The sequence below is a fragment of the Panthera tigris genome, chromosome B2, assembly GCF_018350195.1.
Source record: "Panthera tigris isolate Pti1 chromosome B2, P.tigris_Pti1_mat1.1, whole genome shotgun sequence".
Classification (NCBI taxonomy): Eukaryota; Metazoa; Chordata; class Mammalia; order Carnivora; family Felidae; genus Panthera; species Panthera tigris.
Window position 1 is genome coordinate 143,319,188 of NC_056664.1, and position 18,583 is coordinate 143,337,770.

At 43.5% G+C, this 18,583-nt stretch overlaps 1 protein-coding gene across 1 annotated transcript in view; it reads right to left on the reverse strand.

Annotated features, from left to right (window-relative positions):
• PLG (plasminogen) overlaps positions 1-18,037 on the reverse strand; it is a 43,539-nt gene extending 25,502 nt beyond the window's left edge. The window contains exons 1-8 of the mRNA XM_007097235.3: positions 17,983-18,037; positions 13,051-13,186; positions 11,630-11,736; positions 7,811-7,925; positions 5,556-5,695; positions 3,019-3,139; positions 1,417-1,535; positions 77-239 (exon numbers count right to left, since the gene is read on the reverse strand). Of these exons, the coding sequence (XP_007097297.2) occupies positions 77-239; positions 1,417-1,535; positions 3,019-3,139; positions 5,556-5,695; positions 7,811-7,925; positions 11,630-11,736; positions 13,051-13,186; positions 17,983-18,031 (950 nt within the window). The 5' untranslated portion in view covers positions 18,032-18,037. The remainder of the gene's footprint in view (positions 1-76; positions 240-1,416; positions 1,536-3,018; positions 3,140-5,555; positions 5,696-7,810; positions 7,926-11,629; positions 11,737-13,050; positions 13,187-17,982) is intronic.
• Between the last annotated feature and the right edge of the window lie 546 nt (positions 18,038-18,583).

Sequence of the window (18,583 nt, forward strand, 5' to 3'; positions counted from 1 at the left end):
AACAAAGCCAAGGCCAAGTCAGTGGGATTTCACATTCCATTCAGCAGACAGGGATTGAGACCAGAGGCGGACTTACTTGCAAGGGAAGTTTTCAGGGGTCCTGTTGTGCTTGTGAGGGGTCTGTTCGCTCCAGCGCTGACAAGTATGTCCAGATACGGTGAGGGACACCTTCCCTCGGTAGTTTTCACCTTTGCCTTTCAGACACTCATACGTTGGACCAGAAGTTGGGGGTGGTGTTGCTTGAATGGAGGTAATAAATTACTATGAGTATTTTAAAAATAAAGACTGCACAGATGGATATTGTAGGAGGGATGGAGACAGGGAGAATCAGCCTGTCTTCAGCTCATCCTCTCTTGGAATCTGGCATTTGAAAATTGTCCATCATTTTCAAAAGAAGTTGACTTGGTAGAGTTTATTAGATCATCTAATGAGGAACTCTTCCCAAGACAAGACCCTTGAAGTGGATGCTTCTTTCTATATTTTCTCTGCTCAGTTCATCATTCATGGTAAGAGTCACATATGCCAATGATACAACTTCCTTTGCAATGAATAAATTATTCACTGAGTAAACATAACTGGAGAACACCCAGCATTCCATAAAGCCAAACAACAAGGAGCCCACTGAAAGAAGGCAAAAATTACCTCCAAGGAAAAGCGTATGCATACAGAAATCAAGAAATTCTTGAGAGGAAAAAAAAAGATGACAAAATAATTGATATTCATAAAGGAGAGCACCTGATAACCTTCAGAGTCCCAAAGCATGATTGTGACATCAAAGAACAGGAAGCCACCATCAAGGTCTCCTGCCTCTTCTTTAACCTTTGATGACTGTCCTTGTCTAAATGTTTAGTCCTCTGTTACAGGTTCTCACAGAAGGAAAACATAAAATTGTTTCTTCCAAGTCATTCCTGCCAAGTCTTCCCCTGAACACTATCTTTCTGCTGCTCTCTCACAAGTCTGGCTTACTGAAAAACTGCACATCCAGAGAGATCGCTTTGTTTACAAAGCAACAGTCACGAGGAGCCCGGATTGATTTGAAATCCATGTATCAGAAAGCATGGGTCTGTTGCCCTTGTGCACTAGAGAAAAGTAGGATAGCAGAGATACTTCCCCCAAACCTGCATTGAACTGTACTTGGAAGAGGCAAGAAAAACAACAACGAAAACATAATCAGTAGAAGCTCTGATCAATTACCTACAGTCATCAATAAATTGTTTTAAAAGAGCAATTATATCCCACGGGACCTATAGGGCACGTTCTAGGCACAGCGCTCGAGCCTGATGCAAGGTTTCCGTTTGTTTTTGTTTGTTTGTTTGTTTGTTTGTTTGTTGTTGTTTGCTTGTTTTGTTTGTTTGTTTCTATTTCCAGGGCATAACAGGTGAGGATCCCTGAGGACTGGGCAGGAGCCATACTTACTACAGCGCGGGATGTCACAGAATTCCCAGCGTTTGTTGGGATCTGTGGTGAAGCACCACGGGCGGGGCTCCCCATCAGGGTTACGGCAGTAATTCATCTTCAGGTTCTTGTTTGGAAATCTGAAGGGGTAAGAAGGATTTTAATAGCACCGAGCATTTACATTTATGGGTGAGAATCACTTCAAATGAGCAAATATTGAGCATCTGCTGTGTGCTAGGCACAGTCAGGCACCCAAGGAAATGACTGGATGAGAGCTGTCCTCAAAGAGGTAACTATCTCATTAGAAAGATTAGCTCACTATTCCAAGGGCTGTTTTTCTAACAGTGTATATATGCAAAAATCACAGGCCTTCATCATTTGGGCCGTCTGGAAAATTAATGTAGGCAAACTCCAGCTATTCAGCTGCAAATGATAGCCATTTTAAAATACTAAGAACTCACTGACCAGGGATGGTCATCTAAGACGAGGGATGGTCATCTTGACCAGGGATAGTCAAGAAGTTGGCATCTTCATAACTTAAAGGAATGGTCCTTCTGGTCTACCAGGTTCCGGTCCTGTTAGCCTTTAAGCTTATAGAAACTGGAAGGGAGAAGGTATACTCCTGAAGCACTTGGCCAAATAGTGCCCCAGGGACCTCAGCAGGGACCTAGTGATGGAGACTATGAGATGTACGGCAAGCCTGTGGCCATTTGGGCTTATTTCACGTCCCTGTCTGAAGCTGTGAATATTCAGTCAGGAGGTAGAGCACAACCAGCAGTGGCTTAAACAAGCCTCTTCTAGTCTCTGGAAAGTGAATTTATCCAGTCTGGGCCTTGAGGCCTTTCCCGTATTTCTCCTTTGAAGGCAAATGACAACGGCTGTGTTTCAAGCGAGCCCTGTGGAATGGGATGTATAGAAATTCAGGGGAGTTGTGAGCCACAGTGAAATCCGTGGCTTAGTCCCATTTCCTATGAGTTTTATAAGGCCCATTACGAGGCATTTTCCAGTACAATTAGTGTGAGAAGGAAGACCCAGAAAACCTTACTCTAGGAATCGTCATTACTTTCCAGATCATGGATTCTTATTCCTATTATAAATTCATGATCCCCTTTGAAACTCTGGTGGAAGTTGAAAATCCTCACCCCGGAAAAATGCACTGATACAAATACACATAAAACGATGGGGGATTCACAATCCCTAAGACCCGTCCGTAGATCATACATTAGGAAGCCTTGAATCTCATCAGTATAAAGGAAAAGGAAAGGAATAAAGAGAGGAGGGAAATACTTGGAAAATACACAAGTGAGATGTATCTGTATTTCTCACAATTCAATGTGCGTATGAATCAGCCAGGAATCTGGTTATAATGCAAATTCAGATTCAGAGGGTCAGAGATTCTCCATTTCCAACCAACTCTCAGATGGTATCACTCCTCTCTGCCCCACATTTTGAGTAGCAAGAAATTATACCTCAGTTGCAATGGTGCGGGAGGATACACACTTTCAAATTCAAAACATCAGATGTGTTCTCTTCCTGAGGCATGCGAAAACATCCAAATAACATTAAACGCTCCCTAGAGGTGTAGAGTTGTAAACGTCTAATTGCTTTTCCAGTAAGACTCACTTGGAAGGAATATATCCGTGAGCATGTGGGGTTTGAGAGTTCCAGGACTGGCATTCGATTCCAGAGATGGTCTTGGAAATTTTGCCCTCATAGTTTTCTCCACTGCAGTGCATACATTCATCTGGGCAGAATGGAGAAGGAGGAAAGGAATGAAGGAAGAAACGGAAATGGAGGAATCAAAAAAGAGTAAAGAGTAGCAATGCCTCAAATACCACTTGCTACTTGTTCATTTGCATTTTCCAACCATCACTTGACAATGAAATTGCTGCAAGCACTCTTCTAATACACTCTAAAACGTCATTCTCTCCTTCAAAGAGTAAAATTCATGTATTTCGGTCAATACCCCCTCAACTATTATACTCATGACCACGTCCAGAAATTCCGTAACGCCCTGTTCCTCAAACTGGGATCCACTGGCCCTTGGTGGGTGGGAAGGGTATGGGGAGAAGGTGCACGAATCCTCAGAAATCTGTAAGTTCTCTACGAAGATTTTTAAATACTTGATGTCTTCATTTCAATAACAGTCTTTAGAAATTTCTAGGAAGTTATTCTGATCATGTGGATGACCGCCAGTGAGTTGGATTTTAGTGCTTGAGTTTTTGTTGGTGCTCAAGGCCTCCCCGGAGACCAATATTCACCTAAAGTGACAGGGCTTCTCTTTTTATATTATAGCAGTAGCCCCTCCTTATCCGTGGCTTTGTCTTCTGTGCTTCAGTTATCTGTGGTGAACCGCAGCCCGGAAGCAGATGATCTGACCTATCGTCAGAGGGTCGACAGTAGCCCAAGGTTACATCACAATGCCTACGACATTTCCCCTTGCTGCGTCTCATCTTGTAGGCATGTTATCATCTCACGCCACCACCAGAAGGGAGGATATGGTACAATAAGATATGGAGGTGGGGAGGCCGCATTCACGTAACTTTGATTACAGTTATTGTGAATAGTGTATTGTCATAATCACTCCCCTTTGTCATAATCACTCCCCTTTATTATCACTTATTGTTGTTCATCTCTTACTATGCCTTATTTATAATTAAACTTTATTGTATGTAGGTACAGGGAAAAAGACAGTATATACAGGGTTCTGTACTGTCTACAGTTTCAGGCATCCACAGTGGGGCTTGGAACGTATCCCCTGCGGATAAGACGGGGTTGGGGGTGGGGGGGCACTCGTACTGAGAAGCAAGACTGGTTGTTTTTTGCACTCCTACATTATTTAAAAACTGAAACTTTGGTCTGGAGTTCTTTTTTTTTTCCTCCCATTTACATTTTCTTTCTTTCTTTCTTTTTGGAATTATTGGAATAACATGGTGCAGTGGAAGAATCCATGATTTTAATTTTTACGGAATGATAACGAAACCAGAGGCGGACTTGATACAAAACTGATGCTTTCATGTCATTTAAGGGCCAAATGACCTCACGACACCATATACCAGTAAGGCATCTCTGTGGTTGGAACGAAGACGGGAGAAGTGAGCTGTCGCACCGTGCATATACAATCCACACTGCCACACAAATTCCGCCCTCATCCATTCCCCTTTTGCACCGATAAATGTGGCAGAAAATAGAAAACGAAGAAAAGTTTTTCAATAGGAGGTTCTTAAAGTTTTTAGCATTTACTCTCAAGGTACGCTATTCAACTGGTTGGTCCTTAAAGATAGCGGATTGCTGGTTTAAAAACCCGGGTTGGTGCTTGGCTTTGACAAAACAGCAAAGTCTACCGCATTAAATGAACACATGTATTTGGATTTTACTGATGCTGTGGTTCTAACGATTTAATCGCAAATCTGTTTTTGGCTTTATGCTGTGTAAGAGCTTTAAGCGTAAGAAAAGGTATCTAGGAGGGGCGCCTGGGTGGCTCCGTCGGTTAAGCGTCCGACTTCAGCTCAGGTCATGATCTCACAGTCTGTGAGTTTGAGCCCCGTGTCAGGCTCTGGGCTGACAGCTCAGAGCCTGGAGCCTGCTTCCGATTCTGTGTCTCCCTCTCTCTCTGCCCCTCCCCTGCTCATGCTCTGTCTCTCTCTGTCTCAAAAATAAGTAAAAACATTTTTAAAGATTAAAAAAAAAAGAAATGGTATCTAGGGGCATCTGGGTGGTTCAGGCGGTTAAGCATCCGACTCTTGGTTTCAGCTCAGGTCACGATCTCATGATTCATGAGATCAAGCCCCACGTCAGGCTCTGCACTGACAGTGCGGAGCCTGCTTGGGATTCTCTCTCTCCCCCTCCCCCTCTGCTTGCTCACGCTCTCTATATCTCAAAATAAATAAATAAACTTAAAAAAAGAAATTGTATCTGGAATTTACATCTACTTTGATACTTGTACATATTGAAACAACATTTAAATAAAAATAATTGAGGCCAATAAATAGGGATGAGTCTGAGCAAATTTTTGGTCTTTTCCCAGAGGTATACACATTACTCAATTTTGTCAAACATGCCACTAATTGATTGTTAATAATATCCCTGTAGGGAATCGCTCTACAGCACGTTACAGATAGATGGCAGATGTGAGAACATTTTCTAGAGCCGCTCCTGACCTTCACACTCTGGAATGTCGCAGTAGTCGAACCTCTGGTTTGGGTCTGTGGTGTAGCACCAGGGTCCGTCCTCGTCATTGTCGGGGTTCCTGCAGTAATTCTCCTCCAGCCCCTCCAAAGGGTACTTGTCAGGTGAATACCTGTAGAGCATGGGAAAGAATCCCCGTGGCTGTACAGCTGACCCTTGAACAACACAGTTCAAGCCCAGTGAAGCCCAGGGTGAGCCCAGTGAAGGGCTCAGTTTCACAACCACGAGATCACGACCTGAGCCGAAATCAAGAGTCAGATGCCTAACCAGCTGAGCCACCCAGGCGCCCCAGGGGTCAAATGTGTTTTAAAAGTCAGTATGCTGGGGCGCCTGGGTGGCTCAGTCGGTTAAGCGGCCGACTTCGGCTCAGGTCATGATTTCACGGTCCATGAGTTCAAGCCCCGAGTCAGGCTCTGTGCTGACAGTTCAGAGCCTGGAGCCTGTTTCGGATTCGGTGTCTCCCTCTCTCTGACCCTCCCCTGTTCATGCTCTGTCTCTCCCTGTCTCAAAAATAAATAAATAAAAAAAAGTTTAAAAAAATAAAAAATAAAAGTCAGTATGCTGTTAGGAAGGCAGAATGAGATGCCATTCCCATCTGAGGTTCAAGGTTCTGTCATCCAAATGCATTTCCGCTATGTGCTTCAGCATTTGTGTTGTCTGATTTCCAATGCTCTACTGTTAGACTGCTTCAGCATAGTAGCTAATATTACCATTATTATGATATTGACAGGTGAGCTAATATTACCATTATTATGATATTGACAGGTGAGTCTCAGAAGTAGAGCCAAAGTGTTTTTATGCACAGTCAGTAGAAATATAAAGACCTCAAAAGCCTGCCAAATTCTTGATTCCTTCCAAACACCTGCTTTTTTCAGGTAACCTTCACTCTGTCAAAATAGTGGTAGTTAATGCCATTTCTGTCTGTGTGAACAATGCACCAGGCAACACTGAAATCTTCCTCTACATTCTCTCATTTAGCTTTAATAAAACCCCTAAAGGGAAACATGTTATTATCCCTATTGTACAGATGAGAAAACTGAGGCACAGCAACATCAAACAAAATACATCTTGCCTCAGTGTGAACACCTAATTAACTAGCATCTCAAGTTCAAATCAACCTGTCTGATTCCAAATGCGTGGGGGTGGGTAAAGTTAAGCTCATTTCCAGCTCTAGAAATTAGATGCTGTGTCGAGATAAAAATTAGATCAAAAGCCCAAGACTTAGAGTCTAAATGGCAGATTTCATTTCTGTTCTTCTATGTACCTGTTTTTGATAAAGTGCCTCCCGGGGCCTCAGTTTCCTCATCTGCTAGGGTCAAGATGGCCTAGATTATCTCTAAAGCCCCTGACACTCCATGACTTTGCCTTTTGGTTTGATCGTTTTTCCTCTATAAACCGTATGTCTTGGGAATATTATATCTGCCAATGGCAATTTTTTTGGGGGGGGTGGGCAGTCATATACACTAAATTCTACTTGATAAGCACTGTCACTAAGAATTGATGAGAATTGTTACTGTTAATGCCACCTAATGCCATACTGGGGAAAGCACAAAAAGAATGACACGAAAATAATAATAGGCAAGTTGCAGGATAATCAGTTTTTCGTTTATGTTCTATTTGCTTTGTAATGTTGAGGTGAACACGTGGGGAGGGTTCTCACTTGATATGTTTGGGTTAGACTAATCCTGTCCTAAACAGGATCATCTGTGCTCTTTTCTGAGTCACCTGGGATTCGTGGTTTTACTGTTCTTTTCCACTAGGCATCCTTCCACGTTTCAGGTCTTCCAAAACAGTACACACACAAGAGCAAATGGGACCATTCTCTGCTTTTGTGCTATAAATAACTGACCCGTTCCACATCAACCTCAATAAGGCTCTCTCCAGACCGGTTTATTTGCATATTCTGTTTGATTTAGAAGTAATGGCGGCGGGGGGGGTGGGGGAGTGGGTGCTACGCCTCGGTGGCTCAGTCGGTTAAGGGTCGGACTTTGGCTCAGGTCACGATCTCACGGTTCATGGGTTCGAGCCCCGTGTCAGGCTCCATACTGGTACAGAGCCTGCTTGGGATTCTCACTCTCTCGTCTCTCTCTACCCCTCCCCGTTCATGCTTTCTCCCTCTCTCTCTCTCTCTCTCTCTCTCTCTCTCTCAAGATAAATAAATAAACTTAAAAAAAGTAATGGGGATCATTGTAAATATCACAGGCGAACACAGAGATGAGAGTCTTACTTAGGTTTGTGCGGAGCATTGTCACTCCATTTTTGACAGGTGACACCATTCTTCGTTTTGGACATTGTCCCCCTGTAGCTCTTCCCGTTTCCAGTCTTGCACTCTGAAAGATAGACTGAAGGGGGATCCACACAGCGGTCAAGACCTCCGCAAGAGCCACCACCAAGAAGCCCTGTGCTGCTTAGTCATGTGGAAAAAATTCGCGTTCGAGACATCGTTTTCCTACTCCTTGGAAAGACCGTGTTGTGCATTTTACATCTGCGTGAGAGCTGCAGTTCACCAAGCTGTTTGGTGCTTTGGTTTATTCAAAGCCACAGCCCCTCTGTGTACCAGGTACCAGGCTGGGTGCTGGAGACACACGGAGAGGAGAACAGAGGCCCTACCTTCATGGAGCTTCCAGTCTAGGGGAGGCAGAGGGGCCGGTGACAGAAAGTAATCAAGGTCACAGATCATGAAATGAGACAACCTCACGGTCACACACGGAACAGACAGAACAAATAACATGAGGAGAGAGTCAAAGGGAATGGGGAGGGGGCTTTTCAGAGGTGGAAAGAGATCCAAGCCACTTCTGTTTTTTGAGGCTCCCAGTATTTTAGATATGGAAAAAAACATGTCAAACAGAGTTATACGCTTGAGAGTACACAGTAGACACTCTCAACTAGCCTCCATTTAAGCAACTCACTGGTCAGCCAGTAGAAGTCTCCAGCCCATTTTTAAAATACACTGTCAGATGCCCACCTGTGTTCTCCACGTGATAAGGTGGGCACCTGTGGCTGGCAGGCCGCTTTCCAGTGTGCCCACCCACTTCTGTTCCCACCAGTTGGATTTTACACTTAGAAGAGTCAACTATTTTCATCATTAAACTTTTGATACAGCTGTATTTGATTTAAGATGATCTAAACTGAGAAATGAATGTGAAAAAAAATCAAAGATGAATTAAAAAAAAAAAAGCTAAGATGAATGCTTTGAAGGACTCGAAAGACTCTAATCGTCTTTAAAAAGGCTATCAAGGGGCGCCTGGGTGGTTCAGTGGGTTAAGCGGCCGACTTCAGCTCAGGTCACGATCTCACGATCTCGCGGTCCGTGAGTTCGAGCCCCGCGTCGGGCTCTGGGCTGATGGCTCAGAGCCTGGAGCCTGCTTCCGATTCTGTGTCTCCCTCTCTCTCTGCTCCTCCCCTGTTCATGCTCTGTCTCTCTCTCTGTCTCAAAAATAAATAAATGTTAAAAAAAAAAATTTAAAAAAAAAAATAAAAAGGCTATCAAACCCACTGAGGGCAATCCATTCATACTGTTGGCTATATAATTTTGGGTGGGAAATCCTAAAAACACAAAGGTATTTTACAGTCAGACTGATTAACAGATGTCTCTAGACCTTGCTTCACTTCAAAGAGATGAAAGGCACTTATCCTAGACGGTGTGCTTAGAGCGGAGTTTGCGCAGGAAATGACCTGATAATTGCTATGGGTGGCCCCATATTCGAAGAAAAAAGCTTCCACTCCTCATCAAAAGGTGCCAATGTGAATTGTGTTTTCTATGAAAACACAAAATACGTACGGTCTATTTGTGTCATCTTTTACGATTTCCTGCCAAGTTTTTAAATTAATTTGATCAATTATCTGGGGCAAGTACTTCTAACACACCCACAGCAAGCAAATGCTTTTAACTCAAGTTCGTGTATGAAGACTCCAAATATATCTTCATTTGATAAGCTATGGCAGTAGACATACTTCAGTGATCAAAAGTATAAACTGAAGGCACTTTGGAGGCCCAGGGGTCCGGGGAGACTTTTCAAAGAAGGTGATGTTTGAGCCGAGACGTGGGAGGTGAGAAGGGTCCGGCCGCGGAAAGAACAGAAGAGGGCCTCAGCATGGGGGTGTGTGCCTGGCATGTGGGAGGAACAGATACAAGCCTGGAGTAGAAAGGCCTAGTGAACCAGCAAATGGGGTGGGCTTAAATAGTACAGGTTCCAATCATAGTAGGTTAAGTATTTGGATTTTATCCTAAAGGCATGAAGAGTAGCAAGCAGGGAAGTTACAGCCCATCTGCGGCCATGGCCTGGCCGGTGATAGTGATGGCTTAGACCCAGGTGGTGGCGGTGACCGTGGTGGGGAGGGGCAGATGTAAATGGGATCTGACATGGAGTATTCCCAGAAAAACTCAGGCAGGGAATTTAGCAGCGGGTCGATGTGCTACAGTAAAGAAACAAGCACCACAAAATGACTTGACTTTTGACTTTTTACCTCTCTTCTGTTTGTATGTACCCACTAGAGTTTATATAACCTTTTGCTCCTTTCCATCACCTTGAAAACAAGCCACTATTCAACTACTCATGCTAAGCCTAGCGATCACCCCCAAGCTCCTTCTGGTTAACAATTTACGAAGGATTTATTTAAATGTTAGCATTTTGCAGAGAAAATCCTACCGGTCTATTTTTTTAAAAAATCTACTAGGTAACCCTATATAGCTCACCCTGCACTGACTTGTAAAAATGAATAACTTCAACAGATAAACTTCAGATTGACTCTGCACTTGAATCTTGAGAATTAGAGATAAACATGGGGCGCCTGGGTGGCTCAGTCGGTTAAGCGTCCGAATTCAGCTCAGGTCCTGATCTCACTGTCCGTGAGTTCAAGCCCCACGTCGGGCTCTGTGCTGACAGCTCAGAGCCTGGAGCCTGTTTCGGATTCTGTGTCTCCCTTTCTCTCTGCCCCTCCCCCACTCATGCTCTGTCTCTCTGTCTCTCTCTCTCTCTCTCTCAAAAATAAACATTAAAAAAATTTTTTTTAAAGAATTAGAGATAAATAATGGTAAGAAAGGGAGTATAGTAGGCATACAACTAATTAAACCTCAGAAGATGAACCAAGGCACAGAAGTAATCCTAACCTAAGGAAATGCTTCAGAAAATCTTATTTTGAGTTTTGTGGTGAGATTAGAGAGAATGTTGCAGGTCATTGTCAATAACCCACGATACAGGATGTTTCTTGTTGTCTTTCACACCTGTGACACAGTATATTTGGAGAGCTACGTTGTTATTATAAATAGTCTTACTCCTAGCCAACAACAGAGTACAGAGTAGCTTTTAAAATGTCACACAATCACTGAAATCTTCAGGCATACTTAATGGGATTTGGCATATCTAAAAGGACATACAATTTTCATAGGAGTCTAGCCCATCTGTCATCCTAAACAATGGGATTCTTGAGCCAGAATTTTCAAAGAAATTATGGAAAAGCAACGGGGCTTGCACATTTTCAAAAGATCGTATTTCTGAGCCTGAGGTAAATGCAGACTGTGACATAAAAACATCTGTAAAGTTAAAAATGAAAATATATTGTCTGTATACAAATGTTACTGAGGATTTAAGGCACCTCAGTTTTTCTATTTCCCCAGGCTTCAGTCCAGAAGCCAGGGCCCGAGGACCATGGTCCCTGCAGAATAAAAAGTCACGATCATAAGGAACGTTTAGACTCCCCTCTCCTCAAAGTTGAATATCTTATTTTCAGGGTTATAGAGGTAGAAGTGATTTTGTCAGTTCAATTCCTTCATTTTCAAATCAACAAAAATGAAATCTAAAGGGGGAAATAATATGTACTCAATATATAATATAATATAATATATATCAATATATATTGGATTCGTGACCAAATCTTACCGTGAGTCTGAACTCAATTTCCCTGCGTGATAGTGTCTCCATTCTCTGGTCTAGCTGCTAAAGGACAGACATAAAAGAGGAAGTGGGGGGGGGGGGAGGAGGGGAGGGGGGAAGATGTGGGGAGGAAAAGAAGGACAGGAACAGGAGGAAGAAAACATTGTACTCACTCTTCTTTTCAAATAAAACCACATCTCTCATCCTGAAGACAGCCGAATTCTTGCTGTTTTCAGCCATGATCACACAATGTTGCTCTTTACTGTGATATTGGAATGACCTGCAGAAGAAAATCAGGAAACACAACAAATGCTTTCCCCTATTAAAGGAAAGCAAACCTGTGTTCATAAATAAGAGACTCAAAAGGTAATTGTATCTCTTGATGGGTCACGGAGCTCAGAATGTTTCCTTTCCATTGAATTTGGTCCAGTTATCAGTCAAGGGCTGTGAAAGGACACATCAACGTGGTAACTATTCTTGTGTTCTTCCACCTTTGCCTTCTCCTCCTCCAAAGTTTCTCTTTCTGTTTCAACTTCTCTGCTTCTCTGCTCTTTCTTCACTTTTCTTTTTTTTTTTCTTTTTTCTCTTTTTTTTTAGTTCAGTGCTAGAATATTTGCTTTTATGTTGGAAAGAACCAAAGAACCAACTCAGATTTCTCTTTCCAGGAGGGTCTATGTGACTTCTGGACTCCCAGAATTTTCCCTTGACTTGACTTCTGCCTCTACATTTCCCCTCTTCTCCCTTCCCCTCAACCGCCTTGCCCATCGCCATGGTCTTGCCGTGGACATTCAGTCTGGCATTCAAAGCCATCCACAACTGTCTTTCCAACTCCATTTTCTCCATGAGCCCTTCTTTAGCCAACTTGGTACTCTCACTGTCCTGTTCACAGGGCCACGAGGCTCCCTGAGCCTGAATGCCTCCTGCCTCGTCAGTGTATCTCACTCCTCCTTCCAAGCCCCGTCCTCCCCAGGCTTCCTCCAGCCTTCTCACTCCTTAGGAGTTCTTTTCTCTGCATCTTCATAAAGCACCCATTGATTATGTCACTTACGGACACCTCAAATTGCCTGTGTTCTTAAACAATTTTTACATTTTGTCCAGTGTCTGTGAGTACAACATAAACAGAAAAAGGCAAACACCGCATGTCCAACTATACAGAGAGTTATCACATACTGACACAGATCATATATATCATATATGCCGGTGATACAGATCATATACATCATATACCCTGGATCACTGCATCTGTGCTTCTTGGCTCCTTAGGCACAGGACTCTTCCAGTCACGTGATGCTCATTAAATATTTACTGACGAGGATGTCAAGAAACCAGAGCTCAGAACAACAGCTGGTGATGTCGTGGGTAAAAATAGCATCCTTTGGGGGCAGTTTCCTAAAAGGGATGCGAGTCGACTTTGACAAGGAACTGTTCACATGGCTTCAGATCCAGAGCGCAAATACACTCCAGTCCCATGAAACTCCTCTTTCTTCTCAAATGCTATTTTTGCTAAGAAATCCCTGAGCAAATTTCTCGCTATCAAAACAACAGGGTTCCAAACAGCAAAATCTCTGCATGTGAGCAGTGACGAGGGAAATACCTGCAAATGAATCCTGTTTCCGCCTCACATCGTGCTGCGCATTCTTCTATGCTTCCTGCTGACAGCTGCTTCTTAGTGAGGCTTACCAGAGAAGCCCCCTGGGTATTTACATAGTCATCCAGGGGGTCTCCGTGACCTACAAATGGAAGATAAAGGTGGGATAATTGGTGAGATTCATCAACACCATGGTTCAATTATCATGACTTCATAATCATCTATTTGCTTTGCATCGACCAAATAAAACTTGCTGCTTTCTTGGAAAGCAGAACGGGGTGTCATGAATAAGAATGTTTAGTCAGGAAAACAGTTCCATCATTGGGTTGCATTCTATTAAAAGATCAACTGGACCAATTGGTTAATTAAGATTAGAATTATTGGGGCACCCGGGTGGCTCAGTCGGTTGAGCCACCGACTTCGGCTCAGGTCATGATCTCACGGTTCGTGAGTTCGAGCCCCACATCGGGCTCTGTGCTGACAGCTCACAGCCTGGAGCCTGCTTCTGATTCTGTGTCTCCCTTTCTCTCTGCCCCTCCCCCAAGTGCGCTGTCTCTCTCCGCCTCTCAAAAATAAAGAAAACTAATTTAAAAAATTAAAAAGAAAAAGATTAGAATTATTTAACAACTTCTGTTGCTACATTGATGGGCATGAAACCTTAAATAAGAAAAATTCGATTTGGGGGCGCCTGGGTGGCTCAGTCGGTTGAGCGTCCGACTTCGGCTCAGGTCATGATCTCGCCATCCGTGAGTTTGAGCCCCGCGTCCGGCTCTGTGCTGACAGCTCAGAGCCTGGAGCCTATTTCAGATTCTGTGTCTCCCTCTCTCTCTGACCCTCCCCCGTTCATGCTCTGTCTCTCTCTGTCTCAAAAATAAATAAACGTTAAAAAAAATTAAAAAAAAAAAAAAAAGAAAAATTCGATTTGTTTGCTATGGATCGCCACACCATGATAGAACAGTAAGAGACCACCAGTGGCCACTATGTTAGCAAGTACTAATGTTGATTTGTCCTTCGCTGGATGTGAACCCAACTTGAAGGCCATTCCTTGATTTCCAACACTATAAACTTTGGTTGCGACTCTGTTACTTAAACTGATGAGACAGACATTCTCTGAATGGTTCCACGTTAGCAAGTTGATGATTTTAATAAAGAAGGTTTGAGCTAAGTCTCAACTACCACACAAGGTCATTTTTATACTGGGCTTAGTACAGTGACACCTCACTCTTAATTAAAGAGAAATCATTTTTTCCCCACAATGATGACAAGTATCTGGCATTTCTGAGGAAATTATAAAAAAGCAGATCCTGGGACGAACACTGGCCTTGATTTTTCTAGAAGATAAAATCTGAAGCAAAGACTCTGTCCCAGGGTTGCTCTGCCCTTGCCACCTCAGAGAGTGTTCCCACAGGAGCTACAGGAGTGTTCTCTGTCTCGAGGCCTCCAGGCAGCGCTGAACTGGCTTTGATACCTTGACTCCCCACCCAGAGACGACGGCCTCCCCACTTTTTGCTTTTGATGTGGAACCCTAGTGATGTTCCCAGGGGGACAGGCTGGAAGAGGTTAATAAAACGAAGACAGCAAAGTTGCCTAAAGTTTGCATAAATGGGATTAGGCAACATGGCGGCCTTGACCGCCTGGAGGGAGTGGTGAGGACGGAAGCCAGGCTGAGCGGGTTGAAGACTGACAGGAGCCCTGGAGCCTCAAGAGCAGGCAAGTCTTCAGAAGCCTGGCTGTGAAAGCAGCTTTTCCCAGAGGGCATGTGCCCTCACGGAATTTTTGTTTAAGCTGAGACATTCTAGAGCTTGTTTAGATGCTAATGAAAACTATCCACTAGGAAGTACCGTTAGAGGTCAGCCCCTCATTCTCTGAAAGACCCTCCCTGCCCACCTTGGAGAGACCTGGGGCACAGAGGCAATGCACTCTAGCAGGTGGAGACAAGCCATCTTCCGGAGGCCACCCTCCCTTCCTTCTGGTAGGGAGGCTTCCCCAAGTCCTTCCTTCTGGCTTTCCCCAATTTAGGATACTCTAAACTGGAAAGTGGCAATGGAACAGGAAGTTAGCTGATGTAATTTACATTTAATGCACCAGAAAGCACTGGGAAAATGTTTCAAAGGATTATGGAGAAGCAGAGATTTTAGACCCATATCCGTGCCTTCATCCTGCATTTCCCCCCAATTTGAGCTTTCATTTCCAAGAAAAGGTGTGCTTGGCTGAATTCTATAGATGGGGATGTGATTTTAAAAAACAAATATGGCGATCACAGTAACTCTGGAAAGCATATCCTATAAAGACATAAACTTTCTGAAGAGTTCTCAGAAAGTTGAGAAGGCTGGGGTGTATGAATGATACCAAGACAAGAAAATTTCCATTTATATTACCCATTAATTAAGTGACCTTTAATTGTGTTGTTATATTTCATAGCAAAAAGCTGCTGAGACCACCTGAGGAGTTGATATCTCAAAGCAATATCCCAAAAGAGATCAGTTTTTTCTTTCTCACTTGAAAAGTTTTCCCACGTTATTTTCTTTAACTGCAGGGCTATAAAGCAGTGGGGCGTAATACAATTTATTGGTTGACCAAGAAATATTAAACACATCTTTTTAGTCAGGAAAGTGTGTTTATGTTCTAGGCCAAATGTAGATGTGTATTGCCATCAAAGCAAATGTATTGTGTTAATAATGTGGTGGGGTTTTTTTGTTGTTGTTGTTTAATCACTGTAATGCGTATGCATACACCCGTGCTTGTGTGTTTGAAAGGAAAGTCTTAGTGGTTTATTAACCACCAAGAATGGCTGTAAGAGGATATTTTTTCCCTCTCCCCAGTCATGTCTGTGCCCTGGAAAGATGAAACACATCCACGGAAACAGAGTAAATGCCTTCCTTTCAAAAAGAGCCTATGAAAGTCTCCCCCTGCCAGGTTGACAAAAACTTATGTTTATTTTATTGCAGAAGAGTTTGCTCTCCCATTCGGATGTGACCCACTGTATTGGTTCATGGTGTTCCGGATCCTGTTTTCCATAGGCTAACACAAAAGACACAGACCTGCACCCCCACACAGGACCGTTGCCCACAAAAAATCACTGTGTTCAATCTTTGTTTTGTATTTCTTTGGTATTTCTTTAAACGGATCTGCTAACTTCAAGTACATTTAACTCTAAAGTACAACCTACAGTGGGGAGCCTGCCTGAGGAGCTCAGTTGGTTAAGCGTCCCACTTCGGCTCAGGTCATGATCTCACAGCTCCTGGGTTCGAGCCCCGCGTCGGGCTCTGTGCTGACAGCTCGGAGCCTGGAGCCTGCTTCGGATTCTGTGTCTCCCTCTCTCTCTGTTCCTCCTCCACTCACTCTGTCTCCCTCTCTCAAAAATATATAAACATTAAAAAAATTTAAAGTACAGCCTATAAAATTTTATCCAGCAGAATTTAAAAATTGAATTTCAAGTATCTATGCATTGTTTATATGAAGAATTACCATCATAATGCATGATTTTATTTATATGAAATGTCTAAAATCGGCAACTCAGAGACAGAAAGTAGATTGTCAATTGCCAGGGGCTGGGTAGGAATGGAGGCAGAGGGATGGGGAGAGGGACTAAGGGTGACAGCTAAGGGGCCTGGAGTTTCTCTCTGGGGTAATGGAAATGTTCAAAAATGTATTGTGGTGATGGTTGCACAACTCTGAATATTCTGAAAACCACTGGATTGTATGCTTTAAATGGGTGAATTGTATGTGAATTGTAATTCAATAAAGCTGTCCAAAAAAAAAAAAAACAAACCCCAAACCTACAAGGACATGCTTAGAATATTTTAAAGACAGTTTAAACAAAGTTGAAAAGTGAGAAGAGCACCAGATTCCTTCTGGAAAAGCCTTGGTTTAAATTCTGGTTTCTTCACTTCCTGGATTTGGGAGTAGGGTCAAAAGAGAAATGACACAATTTCCCTAAGTGTGGATTTCCTCTTCTGTCAAATGGGGATGCATATACTACCCTACCTATCATACCACCTGAATAAGCTAGTAGTATCTAAGGACACACACACACACACACACACACACACACACACACGCGTGTGTGTGTGTGTGTGTGTGTGTATGTATGTATGAAAACGTGCTTGGTCTACCTCAAGCACTACGTGAGTATCTGTTGAATTTCCTCATGCACACATCATTCTGCACATCGATGGCCGTGACTTCTCCACGCATAAGAAGCAAACTTACACGTGTGGAAGACCGTCTTAATGCCGAAGCAGGCAGAGAACCGGTGACGGCCGCCACAGAATGGTCAAAGAACACAGTCAAAGAGACAGTTCACCGCTTACATTTAAAAGTGAAGAGAATACAGGACACTAACAAAAATGATCTCAATCAAACTGAGGGCCTGGCAAGGGGGCCCACAACTTTGGGGGTCTTTCACCTCCGTGGGCTATTATTTCCACTCTAGCAACCATCACTGAGGTGCAATCTTTTTTTTTTTTTTTAATTTTTTAACGTTTATTTATTTTTTGAGAGACAGAAAGAGACAGAACGTGAGTGGGAGAGGGGCAGAGAGAGGGGGAGTCACAGAATCGGAGGCAGGCTCCAGGCTCCGAGCTGTCAGCACAGAGCCCGATGCGGGGCTCGAACTCACGAGCCGTGAGTTCATGACCTGAGCCGAAGTCGGATGCGTCACTGACTGAGCCACTCAGGCGCCCCAAGGTACAATCTTTTAGATTTAAAAAGTCATTCATTATTTCCTCTGCCCACTGGTATTTAGCATTCGCAGAGAAATGAAAGTTAGTTCTTAGAGAACTCTTCAACCTTGCACGTAGATTTTGGTTTGGGACTCTCATGAATCAAAAGCTAAATTAAACAGGTTGCCCAGAAAGCCGTCATGAGATCTATCTTTAGGACATTGCTAGGAAAACCATTTTAGTTAAAGTAAAACAAACACACCCTCTGTCTTACCTGATTTCAGAAATATAAGAAGTAGAAGGATGACTTCCTTGTGTTCCATTTTGGGACCGGCCAGCAGTGCCCAGAAACCTGGGTGTCCCAATCCCGAGATGTTATTGACTTACAGGAGAGAAAACGCATCCACAAACAAGATAACCGCATGGAGTTAATTATTCTCTGAGACGCCCATCACCACTGTGCTCCGAAGGGTTCAAACATTACCTCGGCTGGAGCGCCTTACAATGTTTGAGAGCCAAGTATGCAATAGATGCTGGGAAGTGGTGAAAGCCGTCCTACCCTCCTCCCCCCTTCCCTCCCTCCCACCGCCCTAGGCTGCCTTCTTATCTCCCGACCCCTGTCCTCTCCCCACCAAGCCTACCATTTTCCCCTGTTCCATCCGGGTTTTCCTCCCCACTTTCCTTCCCTGGCTTTGGGTAAAATGGAGGCGAAAAGAAAGAAAGACCATCATGCTAATAGCCAACCTCTGCTGAGAACTTTCCTAGGCCAGTCACTCTCCTAAGACGTACATACGCACAGTTTCACTCACCCTTCAAAACAAGCAATATTAACACCCCCTCTTTAGAGGAGGGGACCCAGGCTCAGAAAGTTTAAT